Genomic DNA, 22,045 nt, shown 5'->3' with positions numbered 1-22,045 from the left:
GCCCTCGTTACCAGCCGCCTTGTCCTGTGCCTGCTGCCCCGGTGCTTGCAAGGGTGATGGTGACCATCAAATGAGATGAATATATGTGAGGGCCCCAGGAAATGCGCAAGTTATTCCATTTGAATCCAACAGCACTCAGCCAGGTCTCCTAAGGTCAAGGCACCACGCCAGGCCGCTGGGGGCTACAGATGTGGAGCTGTGACTGCTTCTGTGGGAATCATGGAGCATGGGGGGAAAAAACTCATTAAGACTAATTGGAGAGGCGGGAACCCCAGGCACGCAGAAAGAAATGCCGGTTCACTTCTAAAGGCAAACAGCTTGGTGTTATGCGAAGAACCAGACCCTGGTCCGAATCCTGGCCCTGCCACTTGCTGTCTAACCCTGGGCACATTTTGTTAACCTTGAGTCTCTTTCCTCATTATACCTCATAAGGTCGCAAAGTTTTGTGAGATGCCTGCAGCCGGGCAGGACCCAGGGCGCCTCTTCTGTGTTCTTGTCTCCATTCCTCCAAATAGGAGTCCAAACTGAGTGGGGCAGGGCTCACCAGGTAGAGGGGGAGGCTGCTCCCCCAGAACGGCGAGGACTCAATGGAAATTAGCAGCATTATTTACATGCTACTCAAAATGTGCTAAACACCTTTAACATGTTTGTTTTGAGAAGCAAGTTAAACACAGACTCCTATAATTTTATTTACACTATTAATTCATTCAGCCAGCCACATCTTCCTGGAGAGACAGAGGTGAACCTGTGTTGAACCATCACAACCCAAATGAGTGGAAAGGAAAGCCACGAATAGGGTTGAGAGTGGGGCTTTTGGAGCTGGAGGAAGATTGTACTGGGTTCAAGCGGTCGGGGCTTAGCCTTGAGCCTTGAGCCTCACCTGAGACCTGGGGCCGCTACACATGCTCCCTGACAGCAGGACTCTTAGCAACCTCTGCCCAAGGCCGCAGAAGGATGGTGCAGGCCTGTACGTGGGATGCTTTCTTCACCCACTCAGGAGCAGAGGCCCTTGGTGGGGGATGGGGCCACGGAGTAAGCAGCAGAGCTCACCCTTAGGCCCAGACCTCAGGCTGCCGAAGGAGGCAGTGGGGAACGCTTTCTATACTCAGAATCTTCTGGGGAAGGTTGCTATCCTGTGCAGGTATATGGAAAGAAACACACACCAAGAATGGAGATGGTTTATTAATCATTATAATAAAAAAATATATCTATATCTACATGTACATATATATGTATATATGCAGAAATAAAGGATCAGAGGATATAAACTCGAGTATTAACAGCTCTTACATCTAGGTGGTAGCATTAAGGCTGAATTTCCCTCTCTTCTGTACGCTTTTTTTTACACTGAGTGTGCATCCTGTTTGCAGTAAAGAAATGATAAAGCTATCTTCATTTGGAAATCCAAACACCACTATCATCCACATCATCACTAGGATGGCAGCCCGGGGCTGGGGCTCCTGCTCTGGGCTGCAGGGATGAGGCCGACGACGGTGCCTCCCTCTCTCACACACCAGGGAGAGTCAGGCTGGGAGCCCCTACCGCGCCCAATCCCATCCCATCCCATCCTCGCCCCTTCTTCATTGCACAGCGGCCATGACTGCACAGAGCCCTCTGTTAGATGGGAGGGGAGGAGCAAAGTCCCCCAAGGCCACCTGCTCGCGTGGAGAGTGTTATGAACAGGTAAGGTGGTTGCACCTTTAAAATAGCAACATGTTGACACTCAAGATGAATATATACAGGCTGAGAAACTGAGTATAACAAGAGATTGATAAAGAGGGCAGGTAGCAAAATGAATGGCTGGTGAGGAGTGTTAATAAAGGAAGAGGGTGTTGCCCTTAATTGCTCCGAGGTGAGGAAGGCAGGTCAGGGCTCCTGGCACAGGCGGTTCCAGGGACCACAAGGAGCTGGTGGGTCAGGACACCTTGGTGATAGAGCTCCCAGATGACAGGGCTCCCCCAATCCCCATCAGTTCCTGCTGGCTCCTCTGGCTGCCAGGGCAGTGGGGACTGGAGGGGGGTTCTGCAGGCCAGTTGGATGGGGACAGGCAGGGAGGAAGAAAGTCAGGTTCTGTCCCACTGCTCCCCACCCCCACTCTTCTCCCACTTCTCTCATCAGGTCCCTAAAACGCTGGGAAATACCCCAGGCCTTCCTTTCACCTGGGTCTTGGCCCTCTTGTCCCCTCCTACTTCCTGTCTGCATCTCCCATTGTGGCCCAGACCATCCCTGTCCCCAGTGCCAGTCACCTGGGATTGTGAGGGGCCCAGCTGGCCTCTTCAAGGTGCTGCTGGGGAGGCGGGCGATGCGGCTGCGGCCACGGGCCACTCCCAGGGAGCGGGAGACTGAGGAACTGAGAGAGGGAGGGAGGGAAGGAAGGAAGGAAGTTAGGAAGGTCACAGCCATACCTTGGGACTACAGGGTAGGGGTGGAGGCGTAGAGCTAGACACTAAGCCTTGAGAGCAGGGGGAGGCCAAGCACCAGCTCGAGCTTCTAAGGCCAGATCTGAAGGCAGGAAGAGGCAGTGGGAAGGAGAGCTTCGTGGGGTGTGGCAGGGAAGTAGAGGTGAGGGGTGGGTGATCTGGTCCCCAGATTAACCAGTGAACACTGACCGTCTCCCTCATGGAGAGGAGCCTGTAGCGTTTCACTAAAGAAGGGAGATACCCTTCCCTTCTGGTACAATCCTGTACTAGCAAGGGTCAAGGGAACCTCATTCAGTAAGAGAATCCGATGCCGGCCCTGCTCACAGGACCCCTGCTACTGGCTCCAAGGGGTCCAGAGACACAGCGGAGCCCCGCAGCTGGCTCAGCATCCGCTGCCCCGGAGAAAGCTCCGTCTCTCCCCACGTACTCCCCCAGCCTCACCTCGCAACGCGCCTCTTCTTGCGGGCTGAGCTCCCAGGGAAGGAAGATGTTGGTTTGGGGCCTTTCATGGTGAACAGGGGTACAGGTCCACTGCGGGAGGGAGGGAGGTAAAGGAAGGCAGGTCAGGAGGGAACCAGGAAAAGGTGCCAGCGCCTCCTCCCTCCAGCCCCCAGCTCGGCGGGTGGGGAGGTTGGATAAGATGACCTCTGAGGTTTCTTCCTACTTAGAGGTGGATTCCTCTCCCTGCCTCACTCGGCCTGGGCTGACAGCTGAGTGACAGGCCTGTTCTGGGAGAACATCCAGATGTCAGTTTCTGGCACGTGCAGGGAACTGGAGTTCAAACAATTTGACCCTTCCACCTGCCTGGCTGTGAGTCTGTTACCGAGAGGTGGTGCAGGCTGTAGGACGGGCAGGGGGTGTGGGCAGCCCACCGCCCTTGGCCTCACAAGTACAAGGTCAGTCTGCCATTTGTTCTTGGCTTTGGACTGTCCCAAGCTGGTCATCCTTCCCCTTTCCTGTGGGTGGAAGGTGAAGTTGAGAGCTTCATCGTCTCACTGAAAAATGGCTGAGTAAAATTTTCTGAGGATCCCCTTCCCAGTTCCAAATGCTGGGCTGGAGGGTGGAATCCGGGGTGGAAATGGCAGGAGCACATATTTATCAGCGGGACTTGGGACTGAGACTGAGCCCGAGAGTACCAGTGATGCAGAGGCACAGAGAGGGCTAGGTCGCCCCTTATTCCTGCTCCCTGCTGGCCATCCCTGAGAGGGGGTCCCGTTAGCTCCTTGTGGGCATGCCACAAACCAGCACAGAGCCAGCAGCTTTGAAGTATGGACAGACAAGCCAGGAAGGAGCAGCAGTCCCGGGCCTGGGGAGTGACACTGCTCAGACCAAAGGGGGAAAGACAGCAAATGTCCGGCTCTGAGAGTCAGGCTGGCTTCTACTCTTTGCAGCACCTCTGTTCCCTCGCCGACTCCCCATCCCTGGCCTGGAAGGATGGGAGGGAGGCTGGAAGGGAGACCCACCTGGGGATGAAGGGCTGATCCAGCCTGCTCGGCTCCTGGGGAACATTCTCCCAGCCAGTGCATTCAAGGAAACCCAGTTTTGAGGGGGGCTCCTCTGAGAGGTCAAATGTGGCGTTGAGGTCCCGAGGGGGCAGGGCCAGAGGAGTAGAGCAGTTCTGCACGGCAGAAGGGCCCAGGGGCACCCGGCTTTTGATGACTGTGGCTGGGCAGATGCGAGGGGAGTGGCAGGAGGAGGAGGCCTTTCCCTCTCTGGGGGTGGTGGGCCCGAGTGAAGGCTGAGCCTCAGGCAGGGACCCCCTCCTCAGGCAGGGCAGGAAGGACTGGCGCTGGCGTTTGGTCCCCAGCTTCGGGGCTGGGGGGCTGTCTGGCTCTGAGGGGCTCGGTCTCCTCCTCCTTTTCTTCTCTGTGGGCCGCCGGGCTACCTGGGCTGGGGTGCGGTCAGGCCCTGGTAGGACCCCCAGAGTGTGCATGAGGCCACTCAGTCGCCTTGCCATGGTCCGGGTCACGGGGCCAGAGTATCCTGGAGACTCTGAACATAGAGAAGGCAGGTGTTAAGGGGAGATCAGGGACCATCCAGAAGGAAGGAGAATTTGTAGAATTGGGGGAGACACAGGAGCCCCTAACTCCACAGGTCTGCTGGGACTCCTGTCCACCACTGCATGACCCAGCAGCTGAGGGCCCAGCCGCCCCTCAGCACGAGATGGGTCTTGGAGAGGGCATTGATAGAGGCAGAGCAGGGGCAAGACTCACCTGACTCTAAACGCAGCTCCAGAGGTGCCCCCCTGGCCGGGCCGGGTGTGCCTGAGGCCTTGGCTCTGGGCTCAGCTTTTTCCTCTTGTACCAGCTGCTGTAGGGTCTCGAACTCTGTGATCATGTCGGGGGTCAGCAGGTTGGCTGCTTGGAGCAGGGAGTACTGTCGCTGTGCCAGGCACAGCACCTTCAGGGCCAACCTGGAAGGGAGGGGAGGGGATCCCGCCCCTCCTCAGACATGGCCCCACTGCTCTGGCGGTGAGGGGCACACGAGGGCGGGTCCCCTGGCTCCCTCCTGCCTTGCCCCCCACACTGGTGCGCCGGCCTCCCCGCCCTCCCAGCTGTGGCTCTTGCCCCGCCACCCCCTTGCTGGAGACCAAGGCTGGTGGAGATGGTCACAAGCAAGGCAGGAAGGAGGCTTCACCCCTAAATATGCGCCCTGACAAAGACAATGACCTGGGAGGTAGGGAAAGGGCACTAAATGGCCTTGGACCAGAAGGTCTGAGTTTCCTCTCAGCTCTGCCGTTTACTAGCACTTGACCTTGAGTAAGTTCATCCACCCAAGGGGCAATGTAAGGTAGCAGCAGTGAGAGCTAGGCTCAGGTCAGCCTGCCAGCTCAGATCCAGGCTCCCACACTTGCTGCTGTGTGATCTTGGAGGCACTACTTAACCTCAGTGTCCACATCCTTAAAACGGGGATAACAAATACACCCACCTCTTAGGGTGGTTGGGAAGATGAAATGAATTATTTGGTATATAAAGTATTTAAAGAGGACTAAGCACTGTAAAATTAACTGTGACCGGTAAAATAAAAACCTCTAGCTTGTCAGGACAAGAGGAGATGAGATTAGATATGCTGTGTTCGTCTCGGTTCTGAGAAGACCCTCGAAAATGCATTCAGTCCACTTAATGGCGGGGATCCTGAAAGAGCTGGTGTGGATCAATGCACACTTCACATGCACTGAGGGGCTATTTAAAGGGAATTATGAGGGTAATGCGATTATTGATATTGTACATTTAGATTCTAATAAGGCAAATTTCCTTCCTGTGAGGCACGCCTCTGATGAAAGAATGGACACAGTTATCTCGGTGGGGATTACTCCTGGCCAATAATTTATCCTCAGGTAGCTCTACCTGCCTGGCCATCCCTGAGCCCCCTCCTCTGCCTTCACTGTCTGCTTGGGGAATCCAAACTCATTTGATAAAGCAGCCACCAGGCCTTTTTGAAAGAAGGCCGGATATAAATTAAAAAGGACACAGCAGAAACTCATTCTACATCTGCCTGAGCCACACATTATAAGATTAGACCACTAGAAAAGTGAGTGTCTAGGGAGAAAAGCATGGGCTTGGATGTCAGGTGACCCTGGTCTCACCCTGTCCCTCTGGCCGTGTGGCCCTGGTACCCCATCTGGCAAGTGGGGAGCTGGTCTATACCACAGGTTTCCAAATTAGGTTTCACGAAACCCATCAGAGGACATTTAAAATGGAGCTCTGCTTTATCTGTTCTACATATTAAACTTCAGCATAAGATTTCATTTGAAGAAAGGACTTTGTAGCTAAAAAACATCCTGAAAAACCACTGAACTGGAAAATCTGAGATCCACTCAGTGCCCTGGTGGTCTAAGATTCTAAAGTCTAAAGCCAAAGAGAAATGATTTTCTATTATCTGGTTGTTAGGGTGTTTCCAAGTATGGAGAGGATCTAGCATGTTCTGCAGCCCCTGATACATGGGGTCTTCTGTCACATTTTATTAGTGTCTGTTATTAGCCCTAAGAAGAAAGGAGAATAAAGCCTATGTTCCCCAAATCATAGCTAAGAGTGAAGCACCTTGTCGGGGATCACAAAACCAGAGGCAAAGCAGAAAGGAGAGCCCTGGAGTTCTCCCTTTTCATAGCAGGGGACGCCAGAACAGGGAAGGGACCCTGACTCATCAGTGGGAGCCCTGGGGGCCAAGGGGACATCCTGCCAGCGCATCCTGGCCACTCCAGGGCCCCGGGGAGTCAGCAGCAGGAGATAGATAATGAGCCGCTGATTATTCAGGCTGCAGCATTTTTGCTGAGTAGGGAACAGACACTCCCCAACAAGAAATAAAATTAAACAGGCCCTTCTGTCCGGAAGCTTTAAATATACTGCCTAGCGTGAAGCGTGCTGGGGAGGCAGGAGTGGGGTTGGCAGCAGCAAAGCTAAGTGGCAGGGGATTTATGGTCTAGGGGCCAAGGAAAAACATACTAGCAGCACCTCTCTATTAAGCACAGAAAGAAGGGTCCAGAATCCATTTCTCTCTGGCTCTGGGTGGTGGTCTGTATTTACTTCTGAGAAGAAATAGCCACAATCTGTTGATGAAGACACTTGATAAACGCCTGACTCGGGACGGCTGTCCCTTTCTCAGCCCGCCACCCAACTTCTCTTGGCTGCTTGGTTCCTCCTTGCAGAGGACAGACGGGCAGCTCAGCCCCCAGACTGGGAAGCACAGCACTAGCCAGGCAGCCCTGCCCTAACTTGGTGCTTGCCAGCCAAATTCTGGATGGAATTTGGTGTTTTGCTCACCAGTTATGTGGAAGAATAGAGATGACGGGTAAGTACACAGAGTAGGTGATAATCTTAAGTCGTTGAAAGCAGATCAGGGACAACATTGAGGGAAAAAGACTCGACTCTCAACTAGAGCAGAACCAGAGCATTGGCGACGTGCCGAACACCGGCTCCCCCCCCACCCCCGAAGGTCGGAACCCATCGCCTGCCACCCTGGACCCCGGAGAAGAACGAGAAGACACCTACTGCTTAGAACAGTCCCTGCCCAAGTTCTGTGGTGAGAGGCAGCCCGTGTCTGGCTTGGGCTGCAGGGTCAGGCCCGGGGACCTTGGCAGTGGGTGTCTGAGGGTCTGCTCTGGTACCTGGATTGGAACCTAAGGAGGAGAGGAGTCACAGGTAGAGGGGCCAGGATGGCCACCCTCCCCCACATAAGCAGATCTTAAAATCCTTCCCTCTTCCAAGGGGGGATGAAAGAGGGGATCTTGGGCTGACCGGGTCCCATTTGATCCTTTCTCCATCCCAGACTCCTCCTCTCTCCCTGCTCCCCTTCTGGTAACATGCATGCTTGTCACTTCCAGACATAGGCTCTGACAGGGATGCCCCTTCCTGCGCAGGATCTGAAAGCCCCTTAATGACTAACACGTAAGACATCCAGGTGGGGAGCCCAGAACTGAAGAGACTCTGTGAGCTGAGGAGGGACATTGCTTCCAACCCTCCACTAGCTCCAGGTCCTACCTCCTCGGCTGGGTCGTCTTCCTTGTCCTCTGGGGGCGGTTCCCGGTCTGGAGAGTTCCCTTCCATGACCCTCCCCACCGGGGCCTCTGGCCCCAGGCTCTCCTCTGGAAGGACTGCAGACCCTGGGTGGAGCTCTGGGGTGCAGGGCTGGCTGGGAAGATGGGACGGTGAGGGGCAGCTGGGAAGGATAAGGGGGAAAGGAGGGGACTTGAGAGGCGGGAAACAGGGTCAGGTGGGGAAAGCAGGGAGGGGTGGGGTCTCTGTGGCACCAGGTGGTAGAGAACCATAAGGGATGGATGCCTGGGTAACAAGTGGGCAGCAGCAGAGGGTGAGAGAGGGAGTTGGTGATTTCCTGGCTTAGGAAACAAGGATGCTTGTCTGTTAATTTTACCTTCTTTTAAATAGTATATGCTCCTTATACAGGCTGGGGGGTGTCACTAACTCATCTGACACAGATCATTTCTTCTATTCTTATTTTACTGAGAGGTGCTATTAGGGCTGTCTAGAATATGCTGTGTCAAATGAGAGAGCACTGGAGGTGGCAATCAGTGTCCTGGGCACTGGCTGGGAACCCTCAACCCCAGGTGGCAGCACAGAAGCTGGGGAAGGGGGGTTTTCCCTGCTGAGCTAAAGAGGGTAAGCACGGCGGCAGGACTCACGCTTGCTGGGGAGGGCCGGATCTGGGGGATTTCGGGAGGTCCTGCGGTGGCGCCTGGGCTCCCGCCTCGTACATTTGGAGCTTCTCCCTCAGGGCAGCCACCTGCAGTCAGAGCAACCCAGCCTCTCAGAGCCCCAGGTGAGCACAGGAGCTGAGGGGTGGGCACGGAGCCCTGGCGGCGCCCCACTGCTCACCTCTGGCGCCCTGCTTCCCGGCCAAACTCCCCAGGAGGGCTCCTCACCTCAGCCTGCAGCTGCTGGCAGATGGTGGCATACTGGCTGATGTGACAGTCCAGGCTGATCACATTACTCTTCAGCTAAGATGCGGGGCAGAGAGGGGGGCAAGGTACAAGAGAGATTTCACGTGTTCATTCAAAGCAGCTTTTAGCCACCACCTCCGATGACCAAGCACTATGCTAGGCGCTTTACTCACATTCTCAAGAATCACCCTCCCGACTGGGGAAACAGATCAGGGAAGGGCAGCGATTTGCCTGGGACCACAGCAAGAGGCAGAAGGATGCTTTGGAACCCAAGACTCCTGACTCCCTGACCAATACACTCTCACTAGGCCAGGGGCTTCCCAGCAACAGCTCTAGGAGCATCAGGGCTCCTCAGAGGAGGCAGGGACAACTCTGCTTTTATCTGTGTTACATGTTACTGTTTATGTTGTTTGGCTGAAAATATTGTCCTGCTGCTAAAAACAAGTCTGAAAAAGATCATTGGCCAGCACTTGGCCACCCCCTTCCGTTGTCTCCCTTTTTTTTTTTTCTAATTTTTGAAATGTTTTTTATTTTTGAGACGGAGAGAGACAGAGCGCAAGTGGAGGAGGGGCAGAGAGAGAGGGAGACACAGAATCGGAAGCAGGCTCCAGGTTCTGAGCTGTCAGCACAGAGTCAGATGCGGGACTCGAACTCACGAACTGTGAGATCATGACCTGAGCTGAAACCCAGAGTCGGACGTTTAACCAACTGAGCCACCCAGGCATCCCTTATTATTTTTTTCAAGTCTGGAGACTGTCCTGCCTCTCCCGCAACTGGAGTCTTCCCAAGGATGGGTACTACATGGCTTCTATAGCAGACTCGCCCTGAAGACTGAGCCTTGGGGACTTCTTCCCTCTGCCTTGGGGGAATACTCAGGTAGCGGAGAGAGCTGTGTGGGTCCCACCCCTTCCTCCTCCTGCACCCCCCACAACAGGTTGGCCATTTCTGGCTGCCACACACCGAGAGTTTGATCTCTTTGGCCCGGTCAGCATACTTGAGGGTGTTGTATGTGTCCTCGTAGGCCAGACTAGAGGGGCTGACGGTAGCGATCATCACTGTGCGACAGTTGCCCCCGATGGAGTCCTTGAGCAGACGGGTCAGTTTGCTGTCCCGGTAGGGCACGTGAGACTTACGGCCCTGGGGAGACAGAAGGGGGCATGGGGTGAGGTAGCCGGACTGGACGGATCCAGGCTGAGACCCAGGGCTGGAGGGAAGGAACTTTGGCTTTAGGCCCCCAGTCCCCACCCTGAGAAGGACCCCGGGTCTGTGCGGTTTTACCTTTGCGTCGGCCAGGGCGTTGAGGACGTTGATGAGGGCCAGCAGAGAACGGTTGATGTTGGCACCCTCCCGCAGCCGCTCCCCCTTCGCGTGGGTGCTAGACGCCCGCTCCGAACCAGCCAGGTCAATCAGGCTCATTTTGGCCACTTGAAGGGCCTGAGTCAGACCTGGAACCCGGTCCTGCTGCTTCACGAAGATCTGGGGGCAGATGGCAGGGGTGAGGGGGTGCTGGGTATCGGGAGCCCCAGCTTCAGGCTCCAACCCCTGACCCCTCTCACCTGGAAGATGGCATGGGAGCGGGAGGAGGTAGCATTGGCGTCAGTCGGGTGCTGCGTGCGGTTGCGGTTCCCCCTGGTCAGCATGTCCAGCAGCTGCTCAGCTGAGGTTGGCTACGGAGGAGATGCCCAGGAAGGGGGCTGCAGTCTCCCCAAACGGGGCTTCTCCCCCAACAGGGAGAGCTGCTCTTCAGAACCAATGTCACCTCCTGGCTCCCACCACCACCCCACGATCCAGGGGATCCCCAAACTGCCTGGTGAGAGAACCCTGGGGCCGCTCCTGCCGCCCGAGCCCAACCCCACACCTGGTGGAAGGAAAGTCCTTGCACCACCACGCCCTTGTCGGGGTCCTCACGGATGGCCAGGGGCCCCTTGGGCTCCAGGAGGTCGTGGATCTGCTCATTGTACACCTGCGGAGAAAGGAAGCAAGAGAGAGGCCTGAGGTGCAGGGCAGGGGCAGCATGACAGAACACCATGCCAGGAGTGGCACTTTGCAGGATAGTGTTAAATGGCGAGAGCAGGACGGACAGGTTTAATTCCAGTGCAGTCTCTCTCAGAGCTGCGTCTATGCTCTCTGGGCTCTCAGCGAGCCCCCATCGGCCCACTTCCTACCACCCTCTCTCCCCACTCTCTCTCCCTTCTCCCCACCTTTAGGGGTTGTGAGAACGAGGGGTGAGGCTGCCCAGGGCCTGTGAAGGAACAGCCCTACCTCCTGGTAGCTGATGAGCACCTCGAATCGCTTCTCCTCCTGGTGGGCCTCAAGCCGCCTGTACAGTTCCATGGTGGTCAGGTACATGATGCCGGGGTCCCCCTCTCTTCCCAGCATGGTGTGCGTCTTCCCAGCCCCGGTGGCCCCATAGGCAAACACTGTGGGGGACAGAGTGGGGGTAGGGTGGTGGCAGGGCCAGATCCTCCTTCCCTAGGGGTCCCCTTGCGCATTTCCACCCAGGCCAGCCCTCCCCTTCTCCCCTAGCCCCTCCCTCCGCCTCCCTGTGCACAGCTCCACTGCCACTGCCCACGCGCATCCCACCGAGTTCACACTGTGGCTTTTGAGTTCTCCATGCCTATGGCCCAGGTCCCCTGTGGGCTTGGGGCTTCCAGGGCAAAGGGGTCTCTACTCTGAGTGAGAGCTTCTCCCTTCCCCAGTTCAGGCAGCTTCCTCTGCTGCAGGTCTGCTGTTCCTTCCCTCACATTACTAACCTCCATTCGTGATCCTGCATTTGTGGGGGTGATTTGTGATGAATGTCTTCCCCCCTCTAGAACGCAAGCATGAAGGGGACAAGGAACATGTCTGTCTGATCTGCTTCTAGAGCCCAGTAGAGTGTTTCACAAAGGAGAATGAATGGAGGACCCACAGGAAATGAAAGGGCCAAAACCCTCCTCAGCAAGTGCCCAGCGGAGGGGAAGGTGGGCACATGTCAGAGGGCAGATGAAACCCTTAGAAGGAAGCAGGGAGGCAAGGCCACTACCAACCAGGGCTTTTCCTCCTCGCTGCCCAGATTCTCACCTGAGCAGTTGTAGCCCTGGAGAAAGCTGTCCAGAATGCTGTGGGTGGTGTGCTGGAACACGTCCTGTTGGGTGGCCGTCTCACCAAAGACCCGGTCAAAGACAAATGTCAGGTCTTTGCCCTTCTTCTTGGGGCCATCATGGGTACTGCCCCATTTCAGGCCAAGGAAGCCCCCATCGGGCTCCTCAGGGTCAAACACCAGCACCCGCTCATCCACCACCTGAACGACAGGCCGCCGCTGACTCTCCAACTCCCGTGGGGTGGGAGGCCGGACCCGTACCACGACACGCACCTTGCTGTCCTCTACCGCCATCACCATGGCAACACCTGGCAGGCACACAATGGAGATGAGGATCATTCTGACCTTCGGCCTGACGAGGCGCCCCCTCAGCCTTGTTGCCGGTCAAAGGCTTTATCTCGCTCCCTCCCCAACAACTGATCTTCATCTGATACCTCAAGAGAATAAGAATTGCCAGCACCCATCAGTAAATATCTCTTTCTCACTTGAAATGCCACCTATCCAAATGACTTTAGTGCTTTCAGAGGCCCACGACTGGGCTGCTATGTTCCACAAATCTGTCTACACCCGTGCCAGTGCCACAGTTTCCATCTCATTCCTTTACGGTATGCTTTTTATCTAGTAAGGCAAGAACCACCTCCCCTTCCAACCGCCCCTCCTGCCCCCATTAGTCTTTCTTTTTCATAAATGTCTTTAATTTTTTTAACATTTATTTTTGAGAGAGAGAGAGAGAATGCAGGGGAGGGGCAGAGAGACAGGGAGACACGGAATCCAAAGCAGGCTCCAGGCTCTGAGCTGCCAGTACAGAGCCCGATGTGGAGCTCGAACTCACAGACCCTGAGATCATGACCTGAGCCAAAGTCGGCTGCTTAACTGACTGCACCATCCAGGTGCCCCTTCAGAAATCTTTTAACTATTTTCCATGCATTATTGTTCTACTTGACTTTGGGAAAACGTTATCAATTCCACCCCCAACCCAGAACACAACCCCCCAAACCCTATTGGGATTACAAATTGGAATAGTATTGTTTACACATTTATTTTACATTAAAACTTTCCATGCAAGCACATGGCTATTGCCTTTCTATTTATTCAGATATTTCTTATGTCCCTCAGTTAAGATTTTATAGGTTTTCATCTCTTCAGATAGGTTCTGTAATTGTCTTTGGAATACAATTCCCAAGTACTTTAATTGCTCTTATGAAAGGAGAACTTTCCTGCATCTCTGTTTCCAGGTGGTAATTGCTAGGGGAAGAAACACAATTGTTAATTATACATTTGCCTTCTACCCACTCCCCTTAAACTCTTACTAATTCCAATTGTTTTTATTAGAACTTACTGAGTTTTCTGAGTACAGTTATAGATCAGAAAAAAAAATTTTTTTACCTTTTTTTCTCCATGGTTACGCCAAATATTTTATTTCTTATCTATTGCATTCCCTAGAACTTACAAAACAATGTTGAATAATAATGATGATAACGGGCATCCTTGTCTTGCTCTTGATCTTAAAGGAACTAACATTTTAGTGATTCACAATTTAGAAATTAGTTTTGGACAAATAGTTAATTATCATAATAGGAATTTCCTTCACTCTTTTTAACTTCAAGTTGTTATCAGGAATGTTTAGAATTTTACCTAATGATCTTTCAGCATCTCCTGATATGTTTATGTGGGTTTTTTTCTCCTTTATTTTGTTGATGTGGTAAATTTTTTGATATTACTCTTGGTATCAAACCAACCATGCATCATTGGTAAAAAAAAAAAAAATCCTACCCTGGCCACACTGAAGTTTTCCTTTTTTTTTGTTTTTGTTTTTTTTGTGTTTTGAGAGAGAGGGCGCAAGTGAGCGAGGAGGGGTAGAGAGAAAGGGAGAAAGAGAGAGAATCCCAAGAGGGGCAGAGAGGGAGGGAGGGAGGGAGGGAGGAAGAGAGAGAGAGAGAGAAGTGGGGCTCACTGAAGCAGGGTTCATGCTCACCAGAAACAGGTCTCATGCTCACTAGATGAGGGGCTTGAACTCAGGAACCGTGAGATCATGACCTGAGCCGAAGTCAGATGCTTAATGGACTGAGCCACCCAGGCGCCCCAGAAGTTTTCCATTTTTTAAAATTAATTAATTAATTAAGTTATTTATTTATTTTTGAGAGAGAGAGAGAGAGAATGAGTGGAGAAAGGGCAGAGAGAGAGGGAAAAAGAGAATCTTAAGCAGGCTCCATGCCCAGCATGGAGCCCAATGCAGGGCTTGATCTCACCACCACGAGATCATGACCTAAGCTGAAATCAAGGGTTGGACACTGAACAAATTGAGTCACCTAGGCGCCCTGAGGTTTTCCATTTTTAAATGGCTAAATGTGTCAACCTTCTTTTTTTTATGGTTTTATGTCATATTTAAGAAGATATTCCTTCCCCGAGGTAATTTTCTTATATTTCTGTCTCATACTTTTTCTTACATTTAGCTCTTTATCCAGACAGAATTAATTTTTTTGTGAATGAGGTTTCTAAATATCTTTTCTTTCTTTCTTTCAATGTTCGTCTATTTTGAGAGAAAAAGAGCATGCATGTGCGTGTGCATGAGCAGGAAAGGGGCAGAGAGAGAGAGAGGGGGAGAGAGAGAATCCCAAGTAGGCCCCACACTGTCAGTGAAGAGCCCAACATGGGGCTTGATCTTACAAATCGTGAGATCACAACCAGAGCCAACATCAAGAATCAGACACTTAACTGACTGAACCACCCAGGAGCCCCTCTAAATATCTTTTCTTTCCAAATGGTAAGCAATTATACCAAGACCATTTATTCAATAGTGCATTCTTTCTCTACCAATTTGAAATGCCACATTTAACATAACTATATTCTCATATGAACATGAATTTATTTCTGGGCTCTCTATTCTCCTCTACTGATAGGTTCCTCCTGCAGTAACTTGTAATCGCAGTGGTTCCATTACACACATCACCTCTGTTCTTTTCTGGGCTATTCTTGGGCAGCTCGTCTTGCAGATGATTTTGGAATCAGCTTACAGAGTTTTATGAAAACACCTGCTAAGATTTTAATTGGGACTACTTTGAATTTATAAATTAGGGGCGCCTGTGTGGCTCAGTCAGTTGAGCATCCGACTTTGGCTCAGGTCATGATCTCACGGTTCGTGGGTTCGAGCCCCGCGTCAGGCTCTGTGCTGACAGCTCAGAGCCTGGAGCCTGCTTTGGATTCTGGGTCTCCCTCTCTTTCTACCCCTCCCCCACCTGCACTTTTTCTTTCTCAAAAATAAACAAACATTAAAAAAAATTCATAAATTACATGAAGACAATTGACATCTTTATAACATCAAGTCTTCCCATCTAGGAACATATTTCTCTCTTTTCATTGTTCACAACTTTATAATCCTCAGTAAAATTTCAGTTTTCCTTACATGAGTTTGTCTATTTCTTGATTGGCTTATTATTGGTTATTATATAGTCTTTATTAGGCCCTTTTTATTTATTTATTTTTATTTTTTAATTTTGTTAATGTTTATTTATTTATTGAAAGAGAGACAAAACATGAACAGGGGAGGGGCAGAGAAAGAAAGGGAGACACAGAATATGAAGCAGGCTCCAGGCTCTGAGCTGTCAGGACAGAGCCCAAGGCGGGACTCAAACTAATGAACTGTGAGATCATGACCTGAGCCAAAGTTGAAGTTGGAAGCTTTACCGACTGAACCACCCAGGCACCCCTAGGCCCTTTGTAAAATTGCATTTTCAGGGACGCCTGGGTGACTCACTCAGTTAAGCATCTGACTTCAGCTCAGGTCATGATCTCACGGTTCGTGAGTTCAAGCCCCGCATCAGGCTCTGTGCTGACAGCTTGGAGCCTGGAGCCTGTTTCAGATTCTGTGTCTCTCTGTCTCTGGCCCTGTCCCGTTCATGCTCTGTCTCTCTCTGTCTCAAAAATAAATAAACGTTAAAAAAAAAAATTAAAATTGCATTTTCAGGGGCGATTGGCTGGCTCAGTTGGTGGAGCATCCAACTCTTGATCTCAGGGTTGTAGAGATTATTTAAAAATAAAATCTTTGGGGCGCCTGGCTGACTCAGTCAGTAGAGCATGAGACTCTTGATCTCAGGGTTGTTAGTTTGAGCTTCATGCTGGGTGTGGAGCCTACTTAAAATATAAATAAATAAATAAATAAATAAATAAATAAATAAATAAATAAATAAATGAATAAATAAATAAATAAAATCTTTAAAAATAAATATATCAAAATAAAAAAATAAATAAAATTGCATTCTCTATTTTTTTCTCCCAGAATATGGGAAAGCAACTGCTTTCTGGATGCAGATCTTGTATCTGGCCACATTACTGATTTCTCTAATAGACTGTCATTGATTCTCATAGGTTTTTCAATTAAATGATGATATAGTTTGCAAAAAATGAAAGTTACCTTCTATTTTTAGCTCTACTATATTTAGTTCCTACCCTCCAGTGTCCATTAGGAATGGACATTACATTTTATCAAATGCTTTTTTTGGTGCAGCCTGGATGATAACAGTGTTTTTCCTTTTTTTTTTTCTTTTTTTCTTTTTTTTTTGGTAGCTCTACACCCAACATGGGGCTTGAACTCACAACCCCCAGATCAAGAGTCTCATGCTCCACTGACTCAGCCAGCCAGGTGCCCCATTCTTTAATCTGTTAATACAGGGGATGGCATAGACAGATTTCCTAATGTTGACCCGGTAATAATTCCAAACATTTGTCTATTCCCTCTTGATTTCACCTCACATCTCTCTCTCTGCTTTTTTCATTCTCCTTCAAGCCAGCCTACCAAGGGTAGAGATGGAATTTCTGGAATGCAGGAGTCACGGATATCCTGGAAAAGTTCAGCCTACCTCTAGGGATATATTAACAGGGTTTAGGAACAGGGGCTGTTTCTGGGGGATATGAATAGATGAATGCTTTCCCAGGAAAGACTAGGTCCTACTGACAGGAAAGAAAAGTGAGATTTCTCCCTAATACTCCAGTAAATTACTCAGTTTTTCCTTTGGGAATGAAGCAGAATTGAGCTGATTTGAAACTCTCAGTCCCTATCCCCACACTTTGTAATTTCTTCCCCACACAAAACAAGGGAAAGATATCAACCAATAATAATCTTGTTACACTGTATAGTTCTTTTCCTGTCCCAGCAATCAGACTGCCATAATAAACATAAGAGCTAAATGCTCACTATGCAGGGGCTGTTTGAAGCACCTTATGGATACCACCTCCTTTCATCTCCATTGCAATCCCACAAGATAGATACTATTATTATACTCATTTTTCAGTGAGAAGATTGAGACAGAGAGGGTTAAGCAACTTGCCCAAGATCCCAAGGCTAGTAAGTGATGGAGCATGGTTCCAGCCCAGGCAGTCTGACTACACTGCCTTATAATGATATTATATAGTATGCTCTCATGATCACATTGTTGTAATTGTCCCATATGTTTATATAATAATTATAATCCCTTTTATGTAACCAGCATTATGTATTCTGCAAGCACTTTCAGATATATGGACTGTACCTAATTTTCAACACTCGGAGAGGGTTCCTGTCTCCCATCCTTGCATTCCTGCCCCCAGGGAGCCCTACTCTTATACCCAGGGAAGTAAAGGCAGAGGGTACCTGGCCCTACCATCTAGGTCTACACTGGCTGCCTTAATGGCAGTCCCAGCCCCCCACCAGGAGGGTTTTAGCTGAGGAGGAGCCACAAAGCAGCCTAACATTCTAAGCAGGAAATTAAAAAGGGCACTGGCAACGGAGTGCACATAACCTTTACAGTTCTCTCCTCTCTGCCTCCTGAGGGCCAGTGAGGCAGACTGTTTGCCTAATGAGATGTTTTCCTTCTTCCTGAGACTGTGCTGGGGGGCACAGGCTAGGGGGTATGGTGACACTTGGCATGGCTGCAGCTAGGACGTCTGGGTCCTGGTCTCCGCTCTGCATCTGACTGGTGGGGAGGTCTTTCCGGCCATACCACGTCAATGTCGTCAACGTCGCATCAGCTTCCCCCTTCGAGAGCCAGAGAGAACAGCTACTGATCTGCTCCCACCCCAGGGGGATGGGGAGATTAATGAGAGAACGTTTGTCAAGTTTGCTTTGATCCTCGGTTGGAAAGAGCATTTCAGCCCAAAGTACAAGGGAGATGATTCTTTAATAAGATCTTCAGGGTTCTGAGCCAGCCACAGTCACGTCCTGTTTCTAACCCAGGGCAGCTCATTAAAACCCAGAGGCTAGTTCACTGCCGAGCTGGGGCTGGGAAGCCAAGATTCAGTTGTTTTCAGGGTAGGCTTCTCTGCCCACCCTCATAGGGACAGGCCAAAAAAGAACAAACTCCTTAGAAGCCCCTGGAGAATTTCTGAGGACTTGAGGGGATCTGCCTGCAGACATCGGGAGCTGGGAAGGCAGCGAAGGTGCCTAGCCCTTGGACATTCTATTTTCATAGGGGTTGCTGTAATCCCCCTCATCACTCCCTTACATCCCTCACATGTTTCTTTCTTTCTTTCTTTCTTTCTTTCTTTCTTTCTTTCTTTCTTTCTTTCTTTCTTTCTTTCTTTCTTTCTTTCTTTCTTTGTTTTTTTAAAACTTATTTATTTTGAGAGAGTGAGAGAGCTCACATGCATAAGTGGGAGAGGGGTGGAAAGAGAGAATCCCAAGCAGGAGCCTGACGTGGGGCTTGATTTCACAAACTGGAGATCATGACCTGAGCTGAGATCAAGAGTCAGATGCTTGACCAACTGAGCCACCCAGGGGGCTCATCACACGTGTGTTTCTTGTCCTCAAGCTTCAAGAGAGCAGGACCCTCTTCTGATACAGTCTGTGCATCAGGTCCAGATACGTAGGCACCAGGTCCAGCATGCAGTGGATGGATAAGAGCCAGAGAAGAGTAGGGTCTGAATCCAAAAGTTTAAGAATAACTACTATTATAGCTAACATTTATTGAGCACATAACTATGTATCAGGCACTATGCTAACCGCTTTTCAAATGGTGTCATTAACTGTCACAACAATCTCATTCTGTGCTGCAATCTCATTCTGTGGCTGTTGATACAATTGTTATAATCCTACTCTACAAGGGAAACTGAGACTCTGGAAGGAACTAGTCACATCAATGGTAAGTGGCAAGGCCAGAATTTGACCTTGTTCTGACTGTCACCAGAGGCATTCTGTTTCATCCTAGACTATTCTGTTCCGTAGCTGGGCTTTTGCAATTCCCATCTCCCCTTACTTTGGTACCCACAGGGCAACATCCAAAGACCACTGGTTCTTTCTATCGGTAGTCAATCAGAGGTCAGAGGAAGGAGCTGTTTTATTTTGGTTTAAACGTTTATTTATTTTTGAGACAGAGAGAGACAGAACATGAATGGGGGAGGGTCAGAGAGAGAGGGAGACACAGAATCTGAAACAGGCTCCAGGCTCTGAGCAGTCAGCACAGAGCCCGACGTCGGGGCTCGAACTCACATACCGAGAGAGATCGTGACCTGAGCCGAAGTCGGACGCTTAACCGACTGAGCCACCCAGGCGCCCCTATTTTGGTTTTTAAATAGACAATCTTAAGGCTGTAACTGATGAACTGTGTTTATTTCTTTCTTAATTGTATTCCTTTCTCTTGTCTTGTAGTTTGGCTAAGACCTCCGGTACAATCTTGAATGGAGGCAACCACAAACAATCTTATCTTTTTCCTAACTGTATAGGGGATGCCCCTATTATTTCACCTTTGGTTGGTTTAGGGAAATTTACCTCTATTTTACCAAATTAAAAAAAAAAATCAAGGATGGGTATTGAATTTTATTGAATTCTATTTCTGCGCCTAATGGGATATGTTTTCTGTTTTAATCTGTAAATGTGTAAATTGTATTAGATTTTCTAATGTTAAACCACTTTCATATTCCTGGGATAAACCCCATTTGGTCATGATGTATTTATTTTATTTTATTTTATTTTATTTTTTTAACGTTTATTTATTTTTGAGACAGAGAGAGACAGAGCATGAACGGGGGAGGGGCAGAGAGAGAGGGAGACACAGAATCCGAAGCAGGCTCCAGGCTCGAGCCATCAGCCCAGAGCCCGACGCGGGGCTCGAACTCACGGACCGCGAGATCGTGACCTGAGTCGAAGTCGGACGTTTAACCGACTGAGCCACCCAGGCGCCCCATGATGTATTTTTTTAATATACATTTCTGACTTCTGATGGCTAATATTTTCTTTGAGATTTTAACAACTACATTTACAAAAAAGATTGACTGGTAATTTTGTCTCATTTCTGGTATCACAAAATAGACTGGAAATGTTTCCTCTTTTTTTAAGGGGAGTTTGTAGATTAGAATTTTTCTTCTAATTGCTCATAAATTTCTGGTGGAATTTGGTGGGTTTTTCTTTTTTCTTAATGGGTAGATTTGAAACTAATTCCTCAATGAACCTAAGTGTGTTAAAAATTTCCATAATTTCTTGAAAAATAAAAATAAAACATTAAAAAAAAATGTTTAAAGGAGTGCCTGTGTGGCTCAGTCAGTTAAGTGTCTGACTTCGGCTCAGGTCATCACCTTGCAGTCCATGAGTTTGAGCCCCAAATTGGGCTCTGTGCTGACAGCTTGGAGCCTGGAGCCTGCTTCAGATTCTGTGTGTGTGTGTGTGTCTGCCCTTCCCCCACTTGCATTGTCTCTCTCTCACTCTCTCTCAAAAATTAAAAATAAAACATTAAAAAAAATTTTCCCATAACTTCTTGAGTCAGTTTTGGTAAGTTGGTTTTTTTTTTCCCTAGAAAATTGTCCAAAAGCATTGTTAAAAGGGTGTTCCATTGAAGTCTCTCTCTTTAATGTCTCAGTAACTGAAGTTATGCTCCTGTTTCCATTCCTAAGACAATTTTTCTTTATTTTTTAAGTTTTATTTATGTAAGTAATTTCTACACCCAACGTGGGGCTTGAACTCACCACCCAGAGATCAAGAGTCGCATGCTCTTCTGACTGAGCCAGCCAGTCGCCCCCCCCCCCATCATTTTTCTATTTCTTTTCCTTATATCTTAATCAATATTGACAGAGGTTTGGCCTTTTTACTAGTCTTTGCAAGATACAGCTTTGGTTAAGTTAATCTTCTCTATTACATAGTAAAATTCTATTTCATTAATTTCTGCTAACTCCTTTAAAAAATTTTTCTACACATGTATTCTGTTGTCCTGTTCTATCTTAAGGGGTCAAAAGTGCCAAAGCTAAGAGGAGAGGCATCCTAGGAGCAGTGGCAGAAGGCATGGTTTTCTGTCATACAGATATTTTATTCCTTCCTTTACTCAATCAAATATTTACTGACTGCCCCAGTAACTAATTTACGGCCGCTGGCACAGCTCTGCAATCAGTTCTTCCGTATAGATGTGCGGAGAGGGTCTTAGCTACTCCACACAGACGTGCAAGGGTCCCAGGTCTCCAGATTTAGTGAGCAAGAGGACCTTTCACAGAGCGGATGCACAGAGGGCCGGGCCCCGTGCTGCTGTGTCGACCCCGTCCAGGTCCTGTACAAATGAGCAGAGGGATCCCGATCTCCACGCAGTTGTGGAAGGAAGCACCCTGCTCCCCCCCCACCGCGCGCCGTCCCGTTCGGAGGGAGCCAACCAGAACCTGCTGGGTCTCCACGCTGCACCTTTGGGTCTGGCGCAAAAGCTGCTTCCGCCCTGAGCGGCTGGGTCCGCCTGAGCGCTGGAGCCCGCGGGGCCGACTCCGCCGTGGGCCAGAGCTTACCCTTCCTCGGTTCCCCGTCGCTGGTGTCTCCGCTCACAGCCGGGTCCGCCGCAGCCGTGAGCCCCGGACCACCGGAGAGCTCACCCCACACGCTCGCCACCCGCGCCAACCTTCGCCCCGCGCCAACCTTCGCCCCGCGCCGCGCGTTCAAATTAGCCGGGTCGGCTCATCCGCGCTTCCCATTGGTCAGCGTCCGGATCGTTGATTGGCTGTTTCCTAAGTAACAAAGTACAGCGCTGAAGTGTCAACTGTGCGCTTGCGCACTTCCCCTTACTGCCTGCTGGTTTTGAGGCAGCGCCTCCGACTATGGCCGCACCAGACGGGGAGAAACCTGTGTGGAGCTGGGGTACCGGGGAACCGCGGCCTACGCTGCCGTCCCTGGGACTGGGTTCATCACCACGTGCAACAACCAGATATCAAGCACGT

The 22,045-nt window shown here is 50.2% G+C and overlaps 1 protein-coding gene across 6 annotated transcripts; it reads right to left on the bottom strand.

Annotated features, from left to right (window-relative positions):
- Positions 1–1,164: 1,164 nt before the first annotated feature.
- KIF18B (kinesin family member 18B) lies at positions 1,165–21,737 on the bottom strand. Of its 6 annotated transcripts, XM_058703508.1 has the most exons (17): positions 21,620–21,724; positions 13,869–13,930; positions 11,875–12,201; positions 11,077–11,234; positions 10,673–10,777; positions 10,371–10,481; positions 10,093–10,290; positions 9,775–9,951; positions 8,797–8,871; positions 8,557–8,657; positions 7,898–8,075; positions 7,409–7,536; positions 4,634–4,833; positions 3,884–4,412; positions 2,862–2,951; positions 2,247–2,350; positions 1,165–2,022 (listed from the first exon to the last, which is right to left on the bottom strand). In XM_058703508.1, exons 2-17 carry the CDS (start codon positions 13,882–13,884, stop codon positions 1,916–1,918), a joined length of 2,604 nt encoding a protein of 867 aa, XP_058559491.1. In that variant the 5' UTR covers positions 13,885–13,930; positions 21,620–21,724; the 3' UTR covers positions 1,165–1,915. The 6 variants fall into 6 exon arrangements, 3 of the variants coding, with proteins under 3 accessions (XP_058559491.1, XP_058559492.1, XP_058559490.1); XM_058703509.1 differs by lacking the exon at positions 13,869–13,930 and having other exon boundaries at positions 21,620–21,737; XM_058703507.1 differs by lacking the exon at positions 21,620–21,724 and having other exon boundaries at positions 13,869–15,102.
- Between the last annotated feature and the right edge of the window lie 308 nt (positions 21,738–22,045).

This window comes from Neofelis nebulosa, chromosome 16 (genome assembly GCF_028018385.1).
Source record: "Neofelis nebulosa isolate mNeoNeb1 chromosome 16, mNeoNeb1.pri, whole genome shotgun sequence".
In the NCBI taxonomy this organism is placed as follows: Eukaryota; Metazoa; Chordata; class Mammalia; order Carnivora; family Felidae; genus Neofelis; species Neofelis nebulosa.
Note: the sequence above shows the minus strand (reverse complement) of the source record. Positions and strands in the feature narration are given on the sequence as shown.

Bases quoted from the DNA above. Each gene is read 5' to 3' on its own strand.
- KIF18B (XM_058703508.1), bottom strand. The intron at 2,952-3,883 runs GTGGGTCTCCCT...TCCCTCCCGCAG, and splicing joins GATCAGCCCTTCATCCCCAG to TGGACCTGTACCCCTGTTCA. The intron at 2,023-2,246 runs GTGACTGGCACT...ACTGGCCTGCAG, and splicing joins TGGGCCCCTCACAATCCCAG to AACCCCCCTCCAGTCCCCAC.